Genomic DNA, 24,433 nt, shown 5'->3' with positions numbered 1-24,433 from the left:
GTCGCATGGTCAAAAGCCATTGATATACAATTGAAGGTAGAAGCTGATCTTTTACACTTGTGGATAACTGGTCTGTTAGCTTTCCTTTGTTACATTGCACAATCGGAGAGATGAGAGTCTGTGTTTTGGAGTAAGCTTTGAAAATTTGCAGGTGCGAACTCCACAAAGGAGTGTTGCCTAGTCAAGTCCATTCAAGAGGGAGATTCTCTCCCCCCCCCCCCCTTCCACTTCCCTAAATATAACCACCTAATTATGGTATAATTTCAACTAAGCCCTGATTTTAAGCTTTCAAATTGTCTGGAAAATAGCATAGCATCTGGTGCACATTTATCTTCGTCAGTGAAAGTTTAGTTTCTAGGCAATATCAAAATATTTACAATCTTATGATTTTCTCTGGGTAAGTGCCTTGATATCAGTCCTAACTTCCTGAACAGTCAATGATGCTCCTATCAGAATCCATAGTAATCTGCATAAAATGGCACTTCAATACTGTATTTGGGGACTTGCTTAATATTTGGGATGTGTGCATCGCTGGCTAGGTCAGCATTTATTATCCATCCCCAATTGCCTTTCAGAAGGTGGTGGTGAGCTGCCATCTTGAATTGTTGCAGTCCAGGTGGTATACGTACACCCATGGTGCTGTTAGAGAGGAAGCTGCAAGATTTTGAGCCAGCGACAGTGAAGGAACGGCGATATATTTCAAAGTCAGGGTGGTGAGTGTTTTGGAGGGGGACCTTCCAGGTGGCGGTGCTCCCATGTGTCTGCTGTCCTTGTCCTTCCAGGTAGTAGTGATCATGTGCTTTGAAGGTCTAAGGAACATTAGTGAGTTCCTGCAGTGTACCCCGTGATGTTGGAGGGAGTGAATGTTTATGGATGGGGTGCCAATCAAGTGGGCTACTCTGTCCTGGATGATGTCAAGCTTCTTGAGTTGTTGGAGCTGGACTTATATAGGCAAGGGGAGAATATTCTATCACACTCCTGCCTGGAGTCTTGTGGATGGTGGACAGGCTTTAGGGAGTCAGGAAGTGAGTTACGAGCTACAAGATTACTAGCCTCTGACCTGCTCTTATAGCCACAATATTTATATGATTAGTCCAGTTCACTTCTGGTCAATGATAGACCTCAGGATGTTGATAATGGGAGGATTCAGTGGTTGTCATGCCATTGAATGTCAAGGAGTAATGGTTATATCCTCTTTGGTTGGAAAAATTGTTACGACACAGACTGGCAATTGGGTGAAGCGAATGTTACTTGCCACTTGTCAGCCCAAGCCTGGAAATTGTCCACATCTTGCTGCATTTAGACATGGACTGCTTCAGTATCTGAGGAGTCAAGAAAGGTGCTGAACATTGTGCAATCATCAGTAAAACCTCTCCTCTTGAGACTTTACGATGGAAGGAAGATCATTGATGAAGCAGCTGAAGATGGTTGGGCTTAGGAAACCACCCTAAGGAACTCCTGGAGTGCTGTCCTGGAACTGAGATGATTGACCTCCAATAACCACAGCCACCTTCCTTGACTCCAACTGGTGGAGGGTTTTCCCATATCATCCACTATCGTTTTTGGAAACCAGCAGCTAATCTGCACCCGTCAAATTCCAACAAGCATCAATCAGATAAATGACCAAATGACCAGATTTTCTTTTGTCATGTAGTGAATAAATGTTCGACAGGACACTGAAAGCCAGACAGGATTTTGATGTGAGCTGTCATCTGAAAGATGGCGCCTTTGACAATAGAACACCGTATTAGTGCTGTTAGCTTAGATTGTGTTCAAATCTCTTCACTGATTCAAACCCGTGAGTGAACGTCATAGTGCTACCATTAGACCATAAGACATAGGAGCGGAAGTAAGGCCATTCGGCCCATCGAGTCCACTCCACCATTCAATCATGGTTGATTTCAACTCCATTTACCCGCTCTCTCCCCATAGCCCTTAATTCCTCGAGAAATCAAGAATTTATCAATTTCTGTCTTGAAGACGCTCAACGTCTCGGCCTCCACAGCCCTCTGTGGCAATGAATTCCACAGACCCACCACTCTCTGGCTGAAGAAATTTCTCCTCATCTCTGTTCTAAAGTGACTCCCTTTTATTCTAAGGCTGTGCCCCCGCGTCCTAGTCTCCCCTGCTAATGGAAACAATTTCCCTACGTCCATCCTATCTAAGCCGTTCATTATCTTGTAAGTTTCTATCAGATCTCCCCTCAACCTCCTAAACTCCAATGAATATAATCCCACGATCCTCAGACGTTCATCGTATGTCAGGCCTACCATTCCTGGGATCATCCGTGTGAATCTCCGCTGGACCCGCTCCAGTGCCAGTATGTCCTTCCTGAGGTGTGGGGCCCAAAATTGCTCACAGTACTCCAAATGGGGCCTAACCAGTGCTTTATAAAGCCTCAGAAGTACATCCCTGCTTTTGTATTCCAAGCCTCTTGAGATAAATGACAACATTACATTTGCTTTCTTAATTACGGACTCAACCTGCAAGTTTACCTTTAGAGAATCCTGGACTAGGACTCCCAAGTCCCTTTGCACTTTAGCATTATGAATTTTGTCACCGTTTAGAAAATAGTCCATGCCTCTATTCTTTTTTCCAAAGTGTACGACCTCGCACTTGCCCACGTTGAATTTCATCAGCCACTTCTTATATGATTGAGCCAAAGCAGATGGGAACTTGGTGGTTGATCAATCTATGAAGGAAGATACCACGAAAGATACATCACCAGAGTGCCAGTCGAAGTTTGAGCTTGTTTGGGTTCAAATATCTTTGCAACTGAAAGCCCAAACATCAGCCGCACAATATACATTGACCCATACATTTTGCCAGGAAATTGAAAGCTAATTTAAGCATTTATTTTAATTGTGTCCAATTGGACAAAGTAGGTACCGCTCAAACTTGTTTTATATAAATATTTGCAAAATTTTGTTGTTTTGTTTTGTAAGCCAAGTGATGTGTTTTTTAAAATTCATTTGTGGGACATGGGCGTCTTTGGCTGGTCAGCATATATTGCCCATCCCAAGTTCAGAAAGTCTCTTCCTGTCGTTAGATATGGCCCTTTTCTTTTGAAGATTTTAAGCATTTGTGTTTACTTTTTAAAGACATTATTCTTTGCTAATATGCACAGTCTTATATATTTTTAAAAATTTGTATTTTTTAATGGGTTAAGAGGAGAATTGTACAGAAACATTGCAGTTATTTTTCCCCTTGTTACAAGCTAATAGTGACTTTGGGCTTGCATGTGGAGCACTTCGCAGGACGCCAATGCCTGTTGTGTTCGGCGCAAATGAAGCAGGCATATTGTAAAAATGTTCTTTCACTTAGCAAGATGTTAGCCTGTGGATTACAAAAAGAGATGTCATCACATCCCTCCAAAACATCATTAATTAATTTGAAGTAAATTGACAGTTCTGGAGGCTGGCGGCTGATTTGTGTTCAGCAAAAGCATTTGAGGCAAATTACCAGTTTGTTTTTGTTGATGTTACTAAGACATAATTTGAAGAACAGAGAACTATGCACCCTTATGCCAGCTCAGCTGCAGGAGAGTTGCCAACATATACAGAGGAGGCTTGAAACTTCACTGACTTTCAGAGTATGCACACACTTAAGTTTCATTGGTTCAAGGAGAAAATAATTGGATTTATTTTCATTTCTCTACAGATTCTTAGTAGTTTTGATAATGTAAGTAAATTCCAAGAGATGTTCTGAACTCATTACTGAGCTGAATGCACAATTCATTGTTGGAGTGACAGATGGAAGTTTTTCCCATACCATGTTCTGGATTCCGTATTGTGTAGCATACATGGTTAGATGCTGTCTGATGATTGCTTTATTGCTGTTTCAGTATAGGAGTAATTACAGCCTATTATTTTAATAACACTGATCATAGAATCCCTACAGTGCAGAAGGAGGCCATTCGACCCATCAAGTCTGCACCGACTGCAATCCCACCTAGACCCTATCTCCATAACCCCACATATTCACCCTGCTAATCCCTCTAACCTACGCATCCCGGGACATGAAGGGGCAATTTAGCATGGCCAATGCACCTAACCCTCACATCTTTGGACTGTGGGAGGAAACTGGAGCACCCAGAGGAAACCCTCGCCGACACGGGGAGAATGTGCAAACTCCACACAGACAGTGACTCAAGTCGGGAATTGAACCTGGGTCCCTGCAGCTGTGAGGCAGCAGTGCTAACCACTCTGCCACCATTGACAGTGGTAGTGGGATAACTGCTCTTGTGTGTGACTTTTACCGAGCAAAGTATCAGAAATGTGCAATTGCAGTTTTAATTTTCAGGCTGCAGACTGTGCTACAAGAGAATCCCTAAAAGCCTGTAAGACGAAAGCTGCGTTACCAGCCACTATAGCGGACATGGACAACCCAGCATGTGCAAGGGTGGGCTGAAAGCTTGCAACTAGAACACAATTGTAAAATGCAACATCTGTCTTCCATTTTATTTGTGCTCTAGTGGTGTTTGAGAAATAAATCCTTTGAATTGGCTCTCATTGTCACTGGGAGCACCATGCTGTTTTGTTTGTGCTCGTGCTGCTTTTGAATAACGGCAACCTCCTATCAGCAGCAGTAGTATAATTATTTACATTTTCAAAATTCATTATCTGGGGATCGGCATTTCCAGCAAGTCCATTATTTATTTCCCAAATTTAGATGTCCTTGAGAAGGTGGTGATGATCGACTTTCTTGAATCATTGCAATCCATGTGGAGAGGTACTTGTGCATTAGGTTAGGTAAGAGGTTCAAGTTGGGATCACGAGTGACTTGGAGGTGATGCTATTCCTGTACAGCTGCTTACCTTGTCCTAGGTAATGGACAATGCAGTATAATTAATTAGTGCAATTTACTGTCACTTTTCTCCTATGAGATTGTTAGGTTTTAGACATATTTTAACAGAATTCCTTCCACATAATATCCGTTTTATTTCCTGCACAACCAAATTCACTGACTTCAAGTTGATTCTTTGTCTGAAGCACTGATTTTTCAAAGCTGTATGGATGTATGCATAAAACATATATAAATTTAAACTTAAGTTTATTGACAATGGGACTGAGGCCCAAAATATATATCTGCTCGAAGAGGTGCTGTGTTAGTACAAACCTCAGCAGCTCTGCCCTCTCACTATGAACTCAGAACTTAGATGGTAGTAGTTCTGGCTAAATTAATCGCTAATCAGAAAGTAGCTTAATTACTAGTTTGTGGAATTACTAGTTTGTCAAAATGACAAGTGAATGAGGATTAATTTTTCCGGCACCTTCTCTTGGCACAGGTTCTCATGTCCATTGCGATGTATGCATGAAAAATTGTGGACTCCATTCATAAAATTTCCTGCTTTATACCAAGATAGCATCAGTGACCCATGATTTTATTTCACTGTGTTTGTTAGGAAATGATTGTGAAATGGATTTTTATCCACTGTGTTCTCCAGTTCATCAGCAATTTGCTAACTCCAGACTGTATCCGCTACAAATAAGGGATCAGTTTCCATATGCATGCCAACCCCACCATTTCTATCCCTTTTGTGGCTGTTGACTCAAAGGTTGTTAACGTGCTTTGTGGATTGCATGTCCGATGCCAAGCACTGAAGGAGATAGAATTTCCTTTGCACTTTCAACCTGCCTACCCTGGTTCCGATTCCCGTCAACCAACTTATCTACTGTTTTCTCAGGCTAATGTGATGCTCATCACACTGTTAGGCTCTGAGCTAAACATTTTGACCCAAGATTTAGTCTGTTTCCCATTCCAGAACATGGCTTGCTTAATCCTCCAACTGCTTCTCTGCCACTACAGTGGAAACTCTAAACGAGATCTTTGTTGCCATGAAAATCTAATTTTTCAAGCTTCTCCTTCCCTGTGTATCTGTCTCCATGCTTCACAAAATAACCTAATCCAGAATGCTAACGTACAATCTTATGTTCTGACTTTCGTGCAATTCACCTGATAGTCCGTGTGAGAGTTATGACAAAGAGAGTGAGTGGGAAGATGCAGAACTACATTGATGACTAGTTTAAATTAAAGGGAGGGAGAGAGACAATTGGCATTACAAGGTTAATGAGTAATTGCAGTCTAAGTTTGGGCAGGAATTATATGATTGTTTTATAGATTTTGAAAAAGCATCCATAAAAGGCTGATTGGGTTAAGCACCTGACAATGCTAAAAGATAGAGTTAACTGGAGAGAGAGACTCATAAGAAATCTGTACATGGGACAAATAGCAACTGAGAGAGCAGCCAACAGAGAGCCAGAACCAAGTATAATTGGAGAAGAGTTTGACAAGGGTGTTGTTATCACCAGTCCTCTTCAGTATCTATGTGAGGCAATAATCAAAGAAGCATTTGAAGGCACAGAATTTGGTCCTAGGTTGGGGGATGGTAGGGTCAAATGATATCTGTTAGACATGCAGGAGACGAAGTACTTGCAGCAAACATAGAGGATTACAAGAAATAGTAATTAGCCTACTAATTAATAATTAGGCACAGCAGACATGAACTTTGGAATGAAAGTAAATATGGGCAAAACCAAAGTGACACATATCTCCAAATCACCGCGCAGTATTCCTATATTCTCAGCATAAAGGGAACCAGGGCAGAGGCAATAATTCAAATCTTTAGGAAGCATAATATCTGCAATTGGAAGATGCAAAGAAATAAGAGGGATCGCAGTGAGAAAGGCCATATTTGAAAAGAGTTGTTAACCAGAAAGCTGAATGAAAAAGACGTGACTTGTAAAGAGTTTGATTTGAAATATTGTTTTGTGTGGATGAGAGACTTGGATCTTGTGGAAGAAAGAGGCCAACTTGATAAATAGCCTTGAAATGTGGATTTCGAGAGAATGGAAAATATCATTTGGACGGAGAAAGTCAAAAATGAAGAAGTGCTCTGGAGAGTGAACAAACAGAAAAACCACGCAATTGGATAGATTGTATACAATCTGACAATTTTGCCAGATGTCAGGCAAATTGACAGGCCCAAGACTATAAGAAACTGCAAAAGGTCGCAAATGTAGCCCAATGCATCACACAAACCAGCCTCCCATCCATTGACTTTGTCTACACTTCCCGCTCCCTCGGCAAAGCAGCCAGCATAATTAAGGACCCCACGCACCCCGGACATATTCTCTTCCACCTCCTCCCTCCGGGAAAAAGATACAAAAGCCTGAGATCACGTACCAACCGACTCAAGAACAGCTTCTTCCCTGCTGCCATCAGACCTTTAAATGGACCTACCTCGCATTAAGTTGATCTTTCTCTACATCGTAGCTATGACTGTAACACTACATTCTGCACTCTTTGTTTCCTTCTCTATGAATGGTATGCTTTGGCTGTATAGCACGCAAGAAACAATACTTTTCACTGTATGCTAATACATGTGACAATAAATCAAATCAAATCTGAAGCATTGATGACAATTAAATAGATTACTAGCTTATGAGGCCATCGTGCCCACCTTGTGTGATGAAGCCAGTTGATCAACCGCCACTGGAATTTTTGTATGGGATTGTAGTGAAAATCCCCCACCACCATAACTTTCCCTTTGCACACTGACTTCTGTAGCAGTTCCCTCCACCAGCACTACAACCTTTCCAACATGCACCAAACCATATTCCTTGATACCATGAGTGGAATTGTGTATTGCAGTGTCCCTGTCTGCTGCTTGGGTTCATGACTCCAGGAGCAGGTTAAAGTCCAACAGGTTTATTTGGTAGCAAATGCCATAAGCTTTCGGAGCGCTGCTCCTTCGTCAGATGGAGTGGAAATGTGGAAGGAGCAGCGCTCCGAAAGCTTATGGTATTTGCTACCAAATAAACCTGTTGGACTTTAACCTGCTGTTGTGAGACTTCTTACTGTGTTCACCCCAGTCCAACGCCGGCATCTCCACATCCAGGAGCAGGGACAAGGATGCTGTTTGGTTGCAAGTTATGGCAGCCAGAATACTGAGTCTGCACAAAGGTGGAACATAGCTCCTGTGTTCCCCTTTGTGTTTGAAAGACCAATTGCCCAATCAACAATCCAGGAAGGCTTGGAAAACCTAGCAACTGTGCATCTTCTTTTGATTTTCCCATTCCCCCATCCGTTCTGCAACCCATGCAAAAACCCATTGTGTCAGTAAAGCCGATAGAGGCTCCAATTCAATATATAAGCACATCTTGTCTATTTAAAAGAATGCTTTAGCAATATCAGGTCCAGCTGCTCATAGTGTAACACACAATAATGTTTATAGGGTTAAGAGGGTTAAGAATGGCACGGGTGGCACAGTGGTTAGCATTGCAGCCTCACAGCTCCAGAGACCCGGGTTGAATTTTGACCTTGGATGACTGTCAATGTGGAGTTTGCATGTTCTCCCTATGTTTGTGTGGGTTTCCTCCAGATGCTCCGGGGTCCACAGTAGGTTAGGTTGATTGGCTATGTTGAATTATCCCTTAGTATCCCAATATTAATAGGTTGGGGGAATTAGTGGGGTAAATATCTGGGGTTACAGGGATAGGGCCTGGGTCGGATGCTTCGTGGGAGAGTTGGTGCAGACTTAATGGGCTAAATGGCCTCCTTCGGCACTGTAGGAACTCTAATGGGGATAGGACCTGAGTAAGATGCTGTGTCAGTGAGTCAGTGCAGACTCGATGGGCCAAATGGCCTCCTGCACTGAAGAGATTCTATGATTCTACCTCTGTATTTAAAGAAATGTCTATTAGATTTGTTCAAAGAATATTTCCAATAGTGATATAAGCAACATATAAAAGGCATGGGAGAGATTGTCAAAGGTGTCATGGTTGAAAAGACAATGAGGATGTAAATGGTGGTCGTCCTTTGACACTGCTTATCTTTGTTCTGCTATTAACATATTCTGATCTCTGTGTCACTATCAGCACCTTTCTTAGCCATGATCGCTACTATTTATATTCCTTTCATCTTTTTGTGCATGACACCTTTGTAAATCTTTCCCTTGCCTCCACCAATTGCTGGCCCTCTATCCAGCTCCCTACAGCCGACGAAAAGTCATCCAAACTTGACGTTAGCAATGTTCTCTCGCCACAGATACTGTCAGGCCTGCTGAGATTTTCCAGTATTTTCTGTTTTGTTTCAGATCCCTATATTCTTGCAAGTAAAGGTTGCAATAGCAGAGCTCTGGTTTGCATATGACAAGTAGGCCATTTAGTACTCGAGTCTGTTCCACCATTCAATGGGCACATGGCTGATCTATGATCCAACTCCATATTCACACACCTTGGACCTCTGTATCATGTATCTTAATAAATACCCACAACAAGAGTCAATATCTTCAAGAGAAATTAGAAAGGGGAGTAGGATGAGAATGTACTATTCAACTACATATTGGTTTTGTTATGATTTAAAGTTTTTTTGAAAGGAACTCTCGGAGTACTAAGCAGTAAAAAGGAAGCACAAGACTGGATAATAAGAGCTAGTCAATGCGGATGATGGGTTCTTGCTCCATAATGATATGGAGCAGAGGCAAAACTGCTGTCCAGTGAATTATGGGCTGGTGCAATAAATCCCACAGCTGACCATTATTAGAATTGTGAATGAACTCTCTCTTGCATCGTGTTTATTGTCAGTTTGCTTCAGTAGAATGTTATAATGAAGTAGTTTTCTATTTGTTTCTCCTCAGGTAAATCCCATTTGGCGATAGTGCAGAGAGTCAATGATGAGGGAGAATGTGATCCTTTCTATGAAGTTTTGGGTATCGTTACATTGGAAGATATAATTGAAGAAATTATAAAATCAGAGATCCTGGATGAAACAGACATTTACAGTACGTATTGCTTCTTGCAGCGTTTCCTGGCGAGATACAGCTCACTGTTAATATAAATATTAGTTAATTAATGAATGAAATGGCAGCATGTTCCTTCAGTGGCATTGTCAGTGTGCATTTTTCTTTTCAACTATTCTTTTCTGAATCAACCACTTCCAGTTCAAGGTTTAGTACAATTAGATACTCCAATAAAGTTTTCAGAGCTAAACCCCCCCCCCGCCCAAGTTATTCCCTAACAGCTTATAGATTTTAAAATCTGTTTTTTTAAAAATCCAGTAATAGTTACCACACCAGGCAGTTCCATCTCTCTGGCGTCGCTTCTAAAATGAAACATGCAGCCTGCTTTTCAAGATGGGCTTTCTTCACAGACATTGGTTGCTGGAAGCTAAACAGCTATTCCTGCTGTTGCCTGAGGTCTAAAAAACCGTTCCCCTGCTTGGATTTAATCATCTCCCTAAATGCAGGTTTTCCCTTTGATCTTCCCTTACCTGACCTAACTACTTTTAGAATTCAGACTTAATTAGCTTCATTTCTTGATTTTGGCTTTCAGGGTGTAAAAGCAAAGTACACTTTATGAATCCTTTCTTTCCACCTCTCGTTTCATACATTGTAACTCTTTCAAATTCATTCATGTTTTGTTACCCCATTTACCCCATTGTTACTAACTTGCCTTGGGTAAACACCTTTTTGCAGTGCTGCTAAACTCACCAACATGTCAATGGCCTAGTTCCACCAACACAACCACTCTGTCCCTGCCTCAATTAACTTATTTTTCCCAGTTTTAAAAATATATAATCCAATTTCTTGGATTTTCCTGAAATTTTCATGTCACCGCTATTTCCCTACAACATAATATACATAAGAAATTAAGTCAATATTGCCCAACCTCATTTAAGATTTGCACTCTTGTAACTAGGAACAGATACTTACTGGATTTCCATGGTGCGTCACATTTTTCTTAAATATTGAACATCCAAGGGGTTAACAGGAATTGAAAATATGTGGCGCATATACGGTGTTGATCCTTCCTGGATGTATGAAAATACAAAAATATTTTGTGCAGCATGTTTTTGGCATATTTGGCCACATACAGAATCGCTGTGTATAGTTGCCCTGACAGCACAAGTAGACATTAATTAGGAGTGTAACCAGTCATGTTTCTTGATCTTGTGCTATTTCTTCTTCAGTTTTATGAATGCTTTTGCGTCTGCTCGTGAAATCATATTGAACTAGTGTTAATTGTACTCAGCTGATGTGTATTAATTAGTGGCCTATACATAATTAGGAAGAGGCTGAGAGGTGTGTTTTTTTTGTTGGAGTGCATGATATGCAATGTGTGTCTCTGTATGTAGCATCTTAAAAGTGGATAAAGACCAAGCTCCAGTATTCAATCCTTTATCACCCAGCTATCCAAGTTGTGACAACCAGGTATTAATCGTGTGCATAGACGGGTGCTAATTATTACAAGAACTAAACTATATTGTAAAGCTCTTCTTATTTGATGAGATTCAGAGATAGAGAAGACAAAGAAGGAGATTGAAGCATGGCCCAGAATATTTTTAAATATGGAAATTAATAGTTGGTTTCAGTTCCGATTTCTAAAGGCTATATTTCCTTTACCTGGTGGCTGATGCTGCATCATTTCTCAGTCCTGAAAGCTACATTGTTACTTGGCCAAATTTGAAGACTTCCTGTTGTATAGCAGGACAAAGGCCCAGTTATTTCTGGAACAGCAACCAGAGATGCTTGAAATGACATAGAAGCTTTAGCACGTTAAACACAAGTGCAGATTGAAGGCCCTGTACAACAGCAGCCAGTCTAATGACATTCTATCCAATCTTGCTTAAATTACCCTTGCTTGACTTTGAATGACAGAAACAAGCTCTTTCTACGTATATTCGTTCTGAATTTGCAAGTGACCGTGGATATCTTTTTTCGGGATTCCAGAAACATTTAGCCCTCTTTCTGCTTGTCTTCCCTGCTGCTTCTTATATGCTGGCTCTACTTGGGACGTAATGCTGAATACATGACACTTCTCTAATGGATGTTTCGGAATATATTGAATCAGAATCAAAGGGACTAATCTTCGTCACCATCTCCACATCCATATTTTCTTCAGGTTCCACTGTTACGTTGTGGTCCAGCTCATCCTCTTCAGAGTTACTTAAAATCAAGGCTCCTGGCTGTAGATGGAAAGGATTTGGAGGAGGCGTGTCTTTTTTCACAATGGAGGTACGTGGACCTATATAGGAGCTATTGAATTCTTCTGTAGATCCCAGCATGTCTGTGAAGAAGAAGCCAGTTACTATTTGCAATGTTGCCAGGAGCCACTGCATTTCCTTAGTGACCCTTGGCCAATTGTAACTATGGATTATAGTATAACTCACATGGACAATCATTTCTTTGAATCCCATATGACACGTGTTAAATTTTGAATGGTGACTGTGGCTTTGTTGCATTTAGCCGAACTCTTATTTTATTGAAGTACCTAATGAAACATTCTACTTAGAGCAGTTCACCTTATAGGATGCCTTATGATTTGGATAGCGTGCATATGATGTTGAGTTATTCCTGATGGAGCATGTAGCTAAATTTACAGATTTACATCTACGGTGTCAGCCATGGCTCAACTGGTAATGCCTCTAAATTAGCAAGTTGTAGGTTGAAGTCCCATATAAAGACATGAGCACAAAAGTCTAGGCTGAAGCACTAAGAGAATACTGCACTGTTGTAAATGCTGTCTTTTGAATGAGATTTTAAACTGAGGCCTCATCTGTGTAAAAGACCCAATGGCACTATTTCAAAGAAAAGCAGGTGAGTTTTCCCAGATCATGAAAGGTGCTGCATAAATCCAAGTTTTCCTTTTCTTTCTGTCTATCATTTGCACTTCAACATGACAATATATGCTGTACTGGAATGAACATGGCAATTTTTGTGTGTAAAAGATTTCAAAAGAAGAAAAGCATTTACTTTATTACTAAACTTTTATCAAAATGCAGTATTTTTCAAGCAAGACTATGAAACAAGTGAACTTCCTGGCTTTCTAGGTGCCTTTGAAACTATGTCCTCAAGACCAAACTCTCTCTTCCAAAATGTCTCAACAATTGGGCGACATTCTCCTTTACCATCTTATGGTGGCCTTGCTATATTTAAACTTCAGCCTGTGACCTCAAATAGCACTTGATGCGCATCATGGATACACTCTATCTGCACTATTCAACTTGTTTGTAGATAGAGTTAAGCATTTTGACTACTTTATCTTTTTCATGTGCCATTTTGTCTTGATTTGGAAATGTTGTCCAGTTTCATGATCTCTGTCATCAGTAAATATCTTCCTGTCACTTGTTCCTTTACTTGACGCTTTCCTATCTCTATATGGTCAGTAATGCATATTTACAGTGTGCTCTCTCTCTCTCATTAATTTCCATACTACATGAAGATTTGAATTGCAATTCTGACTGCACACTAAATTTCCCATCACATGCTGATTTCTAAATGTGCTGATGGTGTTTTTTTCAGCTCACCTTAACTGAACAGCAACTCATCTCAGAGTCACCAGTAGATTCACTTTTGCATCGCAAAGGCTTATAGCAAATCATCGTTATGCATTGATGTCATTATTGACAGTGATGCTTTTCATAATATACTATTTTGCTCCTGACCATATGGTTGGGAGATTGAATCGTAACTTTACATGCCCTGTGTTGTGTCTTGATCGGAAAATTTGTGCCACTTAAAATAGCAGAGCGTCAGGTAGTTTAATCATGTTCTCGAGACAGCACAGTTTTTCTCCAAGCAATAACAATTCGCGTTTATACAGCCCATTTAATGGAGACTTCAGAGGAGCAATCCCAAACAATGGTTATAAAGAGATGCTGGGCAGATGACTAGAAGCTTAGTCAAAACGCATGGTTTTAAGGAGAGTCTTGGAGGAAAGAGAGCTAGAAAGATGTAGAGGTTTAGTTAGGGAATTTCAGAGCATTAAAGCCTGGGTGGCTGAAGGCACAGCTACCAGTGCTGGAACAATTAAAATTGGGGATGTTCTCGAAGCCAGAATTGGAAGAGTGCAGATATTTCAGAGGATTATGAGGCTGGAGAGAGATTACAGGGATTGCAGGAGTGAGACCATGAGCAGATTTGAAAAGGTGGGTGAGAATGTTAAACTCAAGCTGTTGCTCAGCTAGAAGCAGTTTAGATCAGCAAGTGCAGAAGTGATGTATGATCTCAAGTTTGCAGAGGGCAGAAGACTGGAGGTCGACCAGGAATCCATCGGATTAGTCAAGTCTAGAGATAACAAAGCGAGGGATGAGGTTTTCAGCAGCACATGAGCTGAGGCAGTGGTGGAGCTGAGAGACGTTACAGTGATGGAAATAGGTGGTCTTAGTGATGGTGCGGATATGTGCTCAGACACTCATCAGGTCCAATATGTCACCAAGGTCTGATATAGCCTAAAGTCACCAAGGAGAAGGATGGAGTCAATGGCAAGAGAAGAAAGTTTTAATGGGGACCAAAGACAATGATTTCAATCTTCCTAATATTTAGTTGAAAGAAACTTCTGCCCCTCTAGTGCTGGATATTGCAGCATCAGTAACTGAGGAATCACAGTAGCAGGTCCTTGCAATAGCAAAAAGGGGTAGAGCAAGCTAGAGCTTGTATTTGGCCTCACTGATAAAGTCCATCTGTATGTTAATGAAAAATCTTCATTTTAATTTGCAGCTGACAATAGATCGAAGATTCTAGCTCACAGAGAACGAAAGAGACAAGACTTCTCGCTGTTCAGAAGCTCAGACACCAATCTAAGAAGCAAGGTTTCGCCTCAGCTTTTACTTGCAACTCACCGGTTTTTAGCCACAGGTACTATAGACTGATTGAAATATTGTTTCCTGCTGTTATAAATGCTTCAGATTTTCTTTTGTCTTTTTATTATTCAAATGTGTAATAATTAGAAAAATGTAGATTCTTCCAGTTAATATGTGAACAAGTGTCATAACTGAACCAGTACAAATAAGACCAGAGCAAAACAACTTATAAATTGTAGAAATTCAAAGACAAAATTCATCTCTGTCGTACATGAGAGACCTCTTATTTGTAAACTCTGCTCCTTAGCTCTAGATTCCTCCATGAGGAGAAATACCCTCTCAGCATGTGGCCAATCAAATCCCCTCAGAACCTCATATGCTTCAAGTGGATCGTCTCTCATTTTTCTAAACTCCAATGAGTTTGGACCCATTCTGCTTAATGTTTCCTCTGAAGACAGCCCCTTCATCTCAAATTAACCTAATACACTTTCTCTGAATTGCTTCCAATGCAAGTGTATCTTTCCTCAACTAAGGAGACCAAAACTCCACTCACTGGGTGTTGTTCCACAATGCTCTGTATAGTTTGTTATAACCCCAGCTGATGTTACTACTGGACAGTCAAGTCCCAGAATGGAACTCTGGCTCAATAGATCATTACTTTTACTTTTGTTTACGATGTGGATGAACAGAGTCACAGGACTGCCAATTAACTTTAAAAAAAACATTAAACATGAAAAGTTTGCCTTTAATACAATACTCCTTCACCCCACCTATATCTTCACAGATCTACACAGATTGCTATGGATAACACAAGATATATCATGTACTATATTGTTCTTGGTAAGTACACAGTCCATGTAATCAACAGACTAAATGTGGCCCAACACACCACATTCCGAATCTAAGTGGCAGACACGACCCAATACAACTTCTCTGGATTTCTCATCAAATCCACTCCCTCCCCCGATGCTTAACACACTGTGAGCCAATTGGTCTCCCTGGAATCTGACTTCCACACGAGAGTTTCCAAACTTCATGCTTAAAAAAAAGTCTTAGAATCTTCTCCCAAACAACACTTTCTCTCGAATGCCTTCACCACGGATCCACATCCAGGATTTCAATCTCTTCTTTCAGTATTTCTCTGTCCTGGATTACCGTGTACATTCAAGCTGCCACACAATCTCTCAGGTACCCAATTTCTCAACTAACAGAAAATCATTGCTTCACAATCTGTATTCACCAACCTCAGGGTTACTTCAAATGCCTGGCTTCTTGCTAGCCAACTTCACCAAGTTTGTACCTTTCAGCTCTTTCTATAACCGAGAGCCTCTCTCTGCCCATCTCTAGCTTCAATGAACAATTCAGACTCCAGTTCTTCGCTCCTTTGACTTGGGTCTTTCTGGGACTTCCCTTTTCATTCTCTGGTTTCTAGAACTATCCGTTCTTTAGCTTTGGGGGCTTGCTTTCTGCCCCTTAATCTATTGTCTTGCCTCTCTGCTGGTAGTTTCTATGAGAGCTGCTTTCTTCTCAGGTACATGGTTCCAACTGAACCACATGTGCTATGCTTTTCAATGTGGGCCCCTGGTTGCTAAGCAACAGCAGGCACCTTTGTTTAACATGAAGCTAACTGAAGTTTTAACCCTTTCTTGCATAGAAGCACTTGAGCTATACCTTGTTTCCAATACCCACAAACACAAATAAAAGTTACTTAAACTACCTGTTTCCTGACAAGTTTCAGCAAGACTCTTCCCTACTTTTATGCAGTATCTGCCTTGCAAGACTCCAGCACTGATTCCTGTGGTATTGCACTAGTTACAGTTTGCCAAGTTGAAACCGACTCATTTATTCTGACCTTCTCTTTCCTGTAAGTTAATCTTCTGTCAATGCTAATATAGCATTCCCAACACTGTTAGCTCTTATGTTGTAATCACCTTTTATGTGGCACCTTACTGGATGCTTTTTGTACTACTTATACTGGTTCCCCTTTATCCACCCTGCTCATTACATCCTCAAAGAGCTCTAATCATTTTGTCAAACACAGTTCTCTTTTTTAAGAGCCTAATGCCAAGTGCTGCGACCATAGTCAGGTGGCACTTGGCATTACACTTGTTTCCTAAATTCACTCTATTTGAAGCTAAACACTTTAAAATGCTATTTAAATCCAAATCTATATTACTAATCTTAATAATGTACTCTGTCTTTAGTTCTTTTTTTCTGTGTGCAATTCATTGCCTCTCAAATTAGTTATTGGTTCCATTCTAATAAACCCAATTGTAGTCCTAAAACAATGGTGTTTATGATGTAAAGTTTTCAATTTCCTTATGTGGAAGAAACTATAGGCCGGTGAGCTTGACGTCCGTGGTAGGGAAGTTGTTGGAGAGGATTCTTAGAGACAGGATGTATGTGCATTTAGAACGGAACAATCTCATTAGTGACAGACAGCATGGTTTTGTAAGAGGGAGGTCGTGCCTTACAAATTTGGTGGAGTTTTTTGAGGAAGTGACAAAAACGGTTGATGAAGGAAGGGCCGTGGATATCGTCTATATGGATTTCAGTAAGGCATTTGACAAAGTCCCACATGGCAGGTTGGTTAAGAAGGTTAAGGCTCATGGGATACAAGGAGAAGTGGCTCGATGGGTGGAGAACTGGCTTGGCCATAGGAGACAGAGGGTAGTGGTCGAAGGGTCTTTTTCCGGCTGGAGGTCTGTGACCAGTGGTGTTCCGCAGGGCTCTGTACTGGGACCTCTGCTATTTGTGATATATATAAATGATTTGGAAGAAGGTGTAACTGGTGTAATCAGCAAGTTTGCGGATGACACAAAGATGGCTGGAATTGCGGATAGCGAAGAGCATTGTCGGGCAATACAGCAGGATATAGATAGGCTGGAAAATTGGGCGGAGAGGTGGCAGATGGAATTTAATCCGGATAAATGCGAAGTGATGCATTTTGGAAGAAATAATGTAGGGAGGAGTTATACAATAAATGGCAGAGTCATCAGGAGTATAGAAACACAGAGGGACCTAGGTGTGCAAGTCCACAAATCCTTGAAGGTGGCAACACAGGTGGAGAAGGTGGTGAAGAAGGCATATGGTATGCTTGCCTTTATAGGACGGGGTATAGAGTATAAAAGCTGGAGTCTGATGATGCAGCTGTATAGAACGCTGGTTAGGCCACATTTGGAGTACTGCGTCCAGTTCTGGTCGCCGCACTACCAGAAGGACGTGGAGGCATTGGAGAGAGTACAGAGAAGGTTTACCAGGATGTTGCCTGGTATGGAGGGTCTTCGCTATGAGGAGAGATTGGGTAGACTGGGGTTGTTCTCCTTGGAAAGACGGAGAATGAGGGGAGATCTAATAGAGGTATACAAGATTATGAAGGGTATAAATAGGGTGAACAGTGGGAAGCTTTTTCCCAGGTCGGAGGTGACGATCACGAGGGGTCACGGGCTCAAGCTGAGAGGGGCGAAGTATAACTCAGACATCAGAGGGACGTTTTTTACACAGAGGGTGGTGGGGGCCTGGAATGCGCTGCCAAGTAGGGTGGTGGAGGCAGGCACGCTGACATCGTTTAAGACTTACCTGGATAGTCACATGAGCAGCCTGGGAATGGAGGGATACAAACGATTGGTCTAGTTGGACCAAGGAGCGGCACAGGCTTGGAGGGCCGAAGGGCCTGTTTCCTGTGCTGTACTGTTCTTTGTTCTTTATAGTCTACTGATAATTTAAAGTTGCATAAAATGACACGAGATAATTGTGCTTTAAAAAAATTCAAAGTAACATAGAATTTGAATGCAGTTACTTCAAGTTAGGTGTAATGTGTATATTGATAACTTTATGAACTGGGAGGAATTAAGTAAAAATACTCCGTTTTTTCTTACAACGTAGAAGAAATGGTAATATCACAATATCAAAGACATGATGTGGAGCTGCCGGCGTTGGACTGGGGTGGGCACAGTAAGAAGTCTCACAACCCCAGGTTAAAGTCCAACAGGTTTATTTGGTATCACGAGCTTTCGGAGCCCTGCTCCTTCATCAGGTGAGTGATGAAGGAGCAATGCTCCGAAAGCTCATGATACCAAATAAACCTGTTGGACTTTAACCTGGTGTTGTGAGACGACTTACAATATCAAAGACGTTCAATTTACATTGCCAAACCAAGCTAATTGTTTTTTTCTCAATTGAATAGAGGTGGAACCTTTTAAAAGCACACACATATCAGAGAAGATTCTACTAAGACTTCTGAAACATCCTAAAATCATCTGGGAGCTAAAGTATGACGGGAAAAACAAAACGTCCCCTGACCAATATCTTTATCAGCGGAATAAACCTGTTGACTACTTTGTACTTATCCTACAGGTACGTCTCCATCAAGATCCCTTGCTTTTACATGATTGTTAGAAGTATGGAGCACTAACATATTATTGTATTGTGGGAGATAGTGGCAATGTCACTAGCTAATGCTCTGGGGACATGGGTTCAAATCCCTGTATGGCAGTTGGTGGAATTTAAATCCAAATGAATAAATCTGAAATATAGAGCTTGTCTCAGTAATGGTGACCATGAAAACAATCCTGGACTGTTGCAAAAATTCATCTGGTTCACGAACGTCCTTTAGGGAAGGAAATCTGCCATCCTTACCTGGTCTGGCCTACATGTGACTCCAGGCTTCAACAATGGATTGACTCTTAAGTGCCCTCTGAAATGGCCAAGCAAGCCACTCAGTTCCAGGGCAATGAGGGATGGGTCGCAAATGCTGGCCTTGCCAGCAATGCCCACATCCCATGAAAGAATAAGAGAAAAAAGTGTGTTTCATATATTTCAAAGCATCTAAAAAGCTGTACGAGACAAAAATATCTCATTTGACCTACTGAGCCTGCTACTTCAATTAGACTCCGAGGAAATATTCCATTAATTTACTATATTTAATTTCCTCCAGAACGTGATCATTCATAGATATGATTTCTAAGCCTAGAAACATCTTTGGCTCCTGAAGATAATAGGCTGAAAATTCTAGGATATCAGTTTAATATTGTGGTTAGGTTTCAACCCAAACTTTTTGCTGAAGGTATAGTGGCAATTTGACTTCCTAGTAATCAGTTGCAATTTTTAAAAATGTTTTCTCGCCACAATATTCTGTCTTCCTTTGCTGGTTTCTTCTGGTGTTTGTTTCCATGGGTATTGGGAGGCACCTCAAACTGCATTCAAGTACCCATATGCAAATATGTTTAATTAGATAGGGTATTACAGCCAAACTCTAACTTGTGTTCAATCAAGAACAGCATGGTGGCACAGTGGTTAGCATTGCTGCCCCACAGCGCCGAAGACCCAGGTTCAATTCCGGCCACAGGTCACTATCTGTGCGGAGTTTGCACATTCTCCCTGTGTCTGCGTGGGTTCCCTCCGGGTGCTCGGGTTTCCTCCCACAGTCCAAAGATGTGCGAGTTAGGTTGATTGGCCATGCTAAATTGCCCCTTAGTGTCAGGGAGATTAGGAGGGTAAATATGTGGGGTTACGGGGATAGGACCTGGGGTGGGATTGTTGTCGGTGCACGCTCGATGGGCCAAATGGCCGCCTCCTGCACTGTAGATTCTATGAACACCCATAGATAAACACTTTTTTAGCAGTGATTGTGGGGTAGATAAGGCGTAGGGATTCTCCCTGGATGCTGAGTCCAATTGTAGCAAACTGAACTTCCCCTCAGCTGTAACCAACTGGTTCGCCACGGAGTGGAGGTTAAACCTGGGGTCTTGTGCTACATACTACTATAGTAAGCTGTGCCTTTAACAAATTGACCATTTGGGAATCTACAAATTATCTTTTAAATGAATGGGGAATTATTGTGTTCAAATCATTCATTAAGTGTGGATATTCCAATGCTTATAGAACAGATTGCATTACAGCCCATGTTACCTGCTGAGAAAATGATCTAATAGAACAGAGCGAGTCCAGAAGCACGCTCTGCTGATTAGAAACCAGGTGCTTGGAGGGGCTGATATGAAACCTGGTTACTTTTCTTTGTTCCTAGTCTTTGAATGTTGTCTTTTCTGGTGTCCTGGCCAATATTTCTCCTTCAAATAAAATTCTGTATTGTAATAAAATCCCTACAATGCAGAAGGAGGCCAATTGGCCCATTGAGTGCACCAACTCTCCGACAGCATCTTTCCCAGGTCCACCCCCACCTTAACCCTGTAACCCCACGCATTTACCCTGCAAATCCCCCTAACCTACACATCTTTGGACACTAAGTGGCAATTTAGCATGGTCAATCCAACTAACCTACACATCTTTGGACTGTAAGAGGCAACCCACGGGCAGAATGTGCAAACTCTGCACAGACAGTGACCCAAGCCAGGAATCACTGTGAGCTGCAGTGCTAACCATTGAGCCACTGTGCCGCCAGTGTGACACTTCCTAATCTTGCCTTCAGATCAGAACATAAGCAATTTTATGGACACTAAGTCAAGCAAACACTCTTCAATTTAATTATCTTAACATCACTTCTGAATTTCCTCTTCAGAAATTTGTCAAATTTCTAAATATCAGGAAACCTGACTATTCAGCGCTGTGCTTTCCAGATGAGGTAAGAGGCTGGGCTCTGAACCTGATGGATTGCTAACAAGACAGATGTAGGAGGTCTCAGAGTGGCAAAATATGAATTTGCCCCCGCAAGCCACCTGCCTCACTTCCTGATCTTGGTCACTGGAGGAGGAGGTGAAGATTGCTAAACACCTTTCTGAGAAAATAGAAGAATTAAATCTGAAAGCCAAATGATATATAGGGATCCAAAATGGGCAGACTTTAAAGGGGTGAGTGGGATAAATTGAGTAGAAGTAACCAGAATTATTGACACACTGACTGCTTATCGCAGTGCTTAGTAATGTGTCACTTATAAATGTGACTTGATGCAATGATTGTTTCACGCAGGGAAAGGTGGAAGTTGAAATAAGCAAAGAAGGCTTGAAATTTGAAAATGGAGCTTTCACTTATTACGGTGTACCTGCACTCACCCCTATGGTTTCTTCAGGTAGAATTTTCTCTTTTTAACAAGTTCATAATTACATTTTTAGAGCATTTATTTTAAGATGTCCGTAGGAGCTGGGAATTTATTTTACCAGCTTCAAATAAACTTCTGCAATTGTGCCCGACTCGCTTGTGCTCAGTTTTAAGAAAAGGCACATTTATTATTTTAATATCAATATGTTACAAAATTGAAAATGGATGCTATTATAATTTTCAAGGTTTAGTGATGTTTCTGAGGGAAGGTAATTAGGCCATGTGTCTTGTCCCTAATTGAAGGTGATGGGACTGCCTTTCCAGCTACCCCTGTGAATGTGAACAATACAAGCAGCTGACTGCAGCTGCCTGGATTCTCCAGCTAAGTTGCACTGTTAATTTTCAACAACTGTGGGGAAGTGCCAGAAGACTTTGTCCAGCTTCAGTCAGTTGATGTTTTTAATCAGGTCAACTTTGCTACAATATCTTTTGTTCTCTTTGTATTTTGGTGCTTCTAACATCTTCCTGTTTGCGCTGCAAAGTGCGATTTTGATTCATGCGAATGGTGATGACAAATGGTTAGCGCATTTACCCAATTTGGGTTTTTTTTCCATGAAAAATGATATAAGTGGTGTGGGTTGCTTGTATTAGATGCTTCAGATTGTTCAAACTGAGAAATGCCTCTGTTAAAATAATAGAAGGATTCCATATAAAGCTAGTATTCCATTACATGATTTCAGAAGTTGGTTAAATCCATCCTTGAATAAAATATATTCAATATTTAAAATCTTCATTATTTTATAGAAAATGGAAACCAACTACATATTATTCTAAAAATGCTAAACAGATGAGCAATGTTTAGTTTTTAAGTTTAAAGTTTATTTATTAGTGTCACAAATAGGCTTACATTAACACTGCAGTGAAGTTACTGTGAAAATCCCCGAGATGTGACTCTCCCTGTATAAGAACATAAGACGTAGGAGCAGAATTAGGCCATTCGGCCCATCGAGTCTGCTCCACCATTCAATCATGGCTGATATTTTTCTCAACCCCATTCTCCTGCCTTTTCCCTATAACCCCTGACCCCTTTATTAATCAAGAGCCTATCTATCTTAAAGACACTCAATGACCTTGGCCTCCACAGCCTTCTGCGGCAAAGAGTTCCACAGATTCACCACTCTCTCTGGCTGAAGAATTTCCTCATCTCTGTTTTAAAGGATCATGACTGCACCTTTCCCTGCATGAATCCCTTCAGTTCCAGATCTGGGTGCATCTTTGGTTTCAGGGTTCCATAAAAGATTGAAGAAAAGAGTGAGAATGGGATATACCGAGATGGTGATACAGAGAGAGGAAACACAGTGAGGCAGATAGGGTTAGGTATCTGACTGGCTGTGCCTTCAAATAACATGTCACAGCATGAGGGAAGGGCTCTTCCTCAGTTGGAATTTATTGATACCAGGGAAAGGGCAGGAACCCAGTGGCAGCTGGTTCCATCCCAGATTATAATAATTCTGCATCCAAATGGACTAGAATTTTTAGCTTGCTTCTCAATCCTGACTGATGAGGAAATTTGCACAAGAGTAAGGAAAAAGGCTTCTACCTGCATTATTTATTTATTTAATTTGTGTCACGAGTAGGCTTACATTAGTACTGCAGTGAAGTTACTGTGAAAATCCCTCAGTCACCGCACTCTGGCGTCTGTTTGGGTACACTGAGGGAGAATTTAGCATGCACCTAACCAGCACGTCTTTCGGTCTGTGGGAGGAAACCGGAGCACCCGGTTAATTTTCTTTGTTCTTTTGGTCCTCGGAAGGGTAGGGGATTTTATTTCAGTCAGGTAGCATGGTCAGTGCAGGCTTGGAGAGCCGAAGGGCCTGTTCCTGTGCTGGAATTTTCTTTGTTCTTTGTTCATCTAGACGAAATCTACGTAGACACAGAGACCATGCAGACTCTGCACAGACAGAGACACAAAAAAGAGTGTGGATTTTGTGTCTACGCAGACACTGAGAGACCATGCAGACTCTGCACAGTCACCCAAGCTGGGCTCTGAGGCACTTATTGTACACAAAGTTTATGGGCAGAATTTTCTGGTTCCCTGGCCATGGTTTTTTGTTGTCATGATGTGGAGATGCCGGCGTTGGACTGGGGTGAACACAGTAAGAAGTCTCAACACCAGGTTAAAGTCCAACAGGTTTATTTGGTAGCAAGTGCCATTAGCTTTAGGAGCGCTGCTCCTTCGTCAGATGGAGTGGAAATCTGCTCTCAAACAGGGCACAGAGACACAAAATCCACTCTCTTTTTGTGTCTCTGTGTCCTGTTTGAGAGCAGATTTCCACTCCATCTGACGAAGGAGCAGCGCTCCGAAAGCTAATGGTATTTGCTACCAAATAAACCTGTAGGACTTTAACCTGGTGTTGTTAAAACTCTTACATGGTTTTTTGCTACAGAGATACTCTAATTTTAAACTCATGCTGGAGTGTGCATTTTCTCTGGAAACATGTGCTGTCCAGAGAAATTTTAATTTGGCTCAAATTGTTACATATTCTTCCATTTGACTAACGATGGGAGTAGAAGAGAGAATTGAAAATTCACACCCTTCTCATGCAACCTGCCACAGGCAATCTTACTTTCTTCTCCTGTTGTTCTCAATTAGGGACAAGACACATGGCCTAATTACCTTCCCCCCCCCCCCCCCCCCATGTGAAATACTTGAAATAATTTCCTTCTGAGTTTATCCAGCAAGTTGCTGAGCCATTTGGACGAGGAAAGCTCCAGATCTGATTCCCAGGCTATGCTGTTGTAGCTGATCTCCTCTAGGGCAATACTTGGAGGCATTGCCATTAGCCTCAGCTCAGTG

At 41.4% G+C, this 24,433-nt stretch overlaps 1 protein-coding gene across 1 annotated transcript in view; it reads left to right on the top strand.

Annotated features, from left to right (window-relative positions):
- Positions 1 to 24,433, top strand: part of cnnm1 (cyclin and CBS domain divalent metal cation transport mediator 1) — a 111,111-nt gene that overhangs the window by 38,640 nt on the left and 48,038 nt on the right. The window contains exons 2-5 of the mRNA XM_078223119.1: positions 9,641 to 9,784; positions 14,501 to 14,638; positions 18,770 to 18,939; positions 21,508 to 21,607. Coding sequence (XP_078079245.1) covers positions 9,641 to 9,784; positions 14,501 to 14,638; positions 18,770 to 18,939; positions 21,508 to 21,607 — 552 coding nt within the window. The remainder of the gene's footprint in view (positions 1 to 9,640; positions 9,785 to 14,500; positions 14,639 to 18,769; positions 18,940 to 21,507; positions 21,608 to 24,433) is intronic.

This window comes from Mustelus asterias, chromosome 11 (assembly GCF_964213995.1).
Source record: "Mustelus asterias chromosome 11, sMusAst1.hap1.1, whole genome shotgun sequence".
NCBI classification, from domain to species: Eukaryota; Metazoa; Chordata; class Chondrichthyes; order Carcharhiniformes; family Triakidae; genus Mustelus; species Mustelus asterias.
The sequence above is the reverse complement of the archived record's forward strand: the minus strand, read 5'-3'. Positions and strand labels throughout refer to the sequence as shown.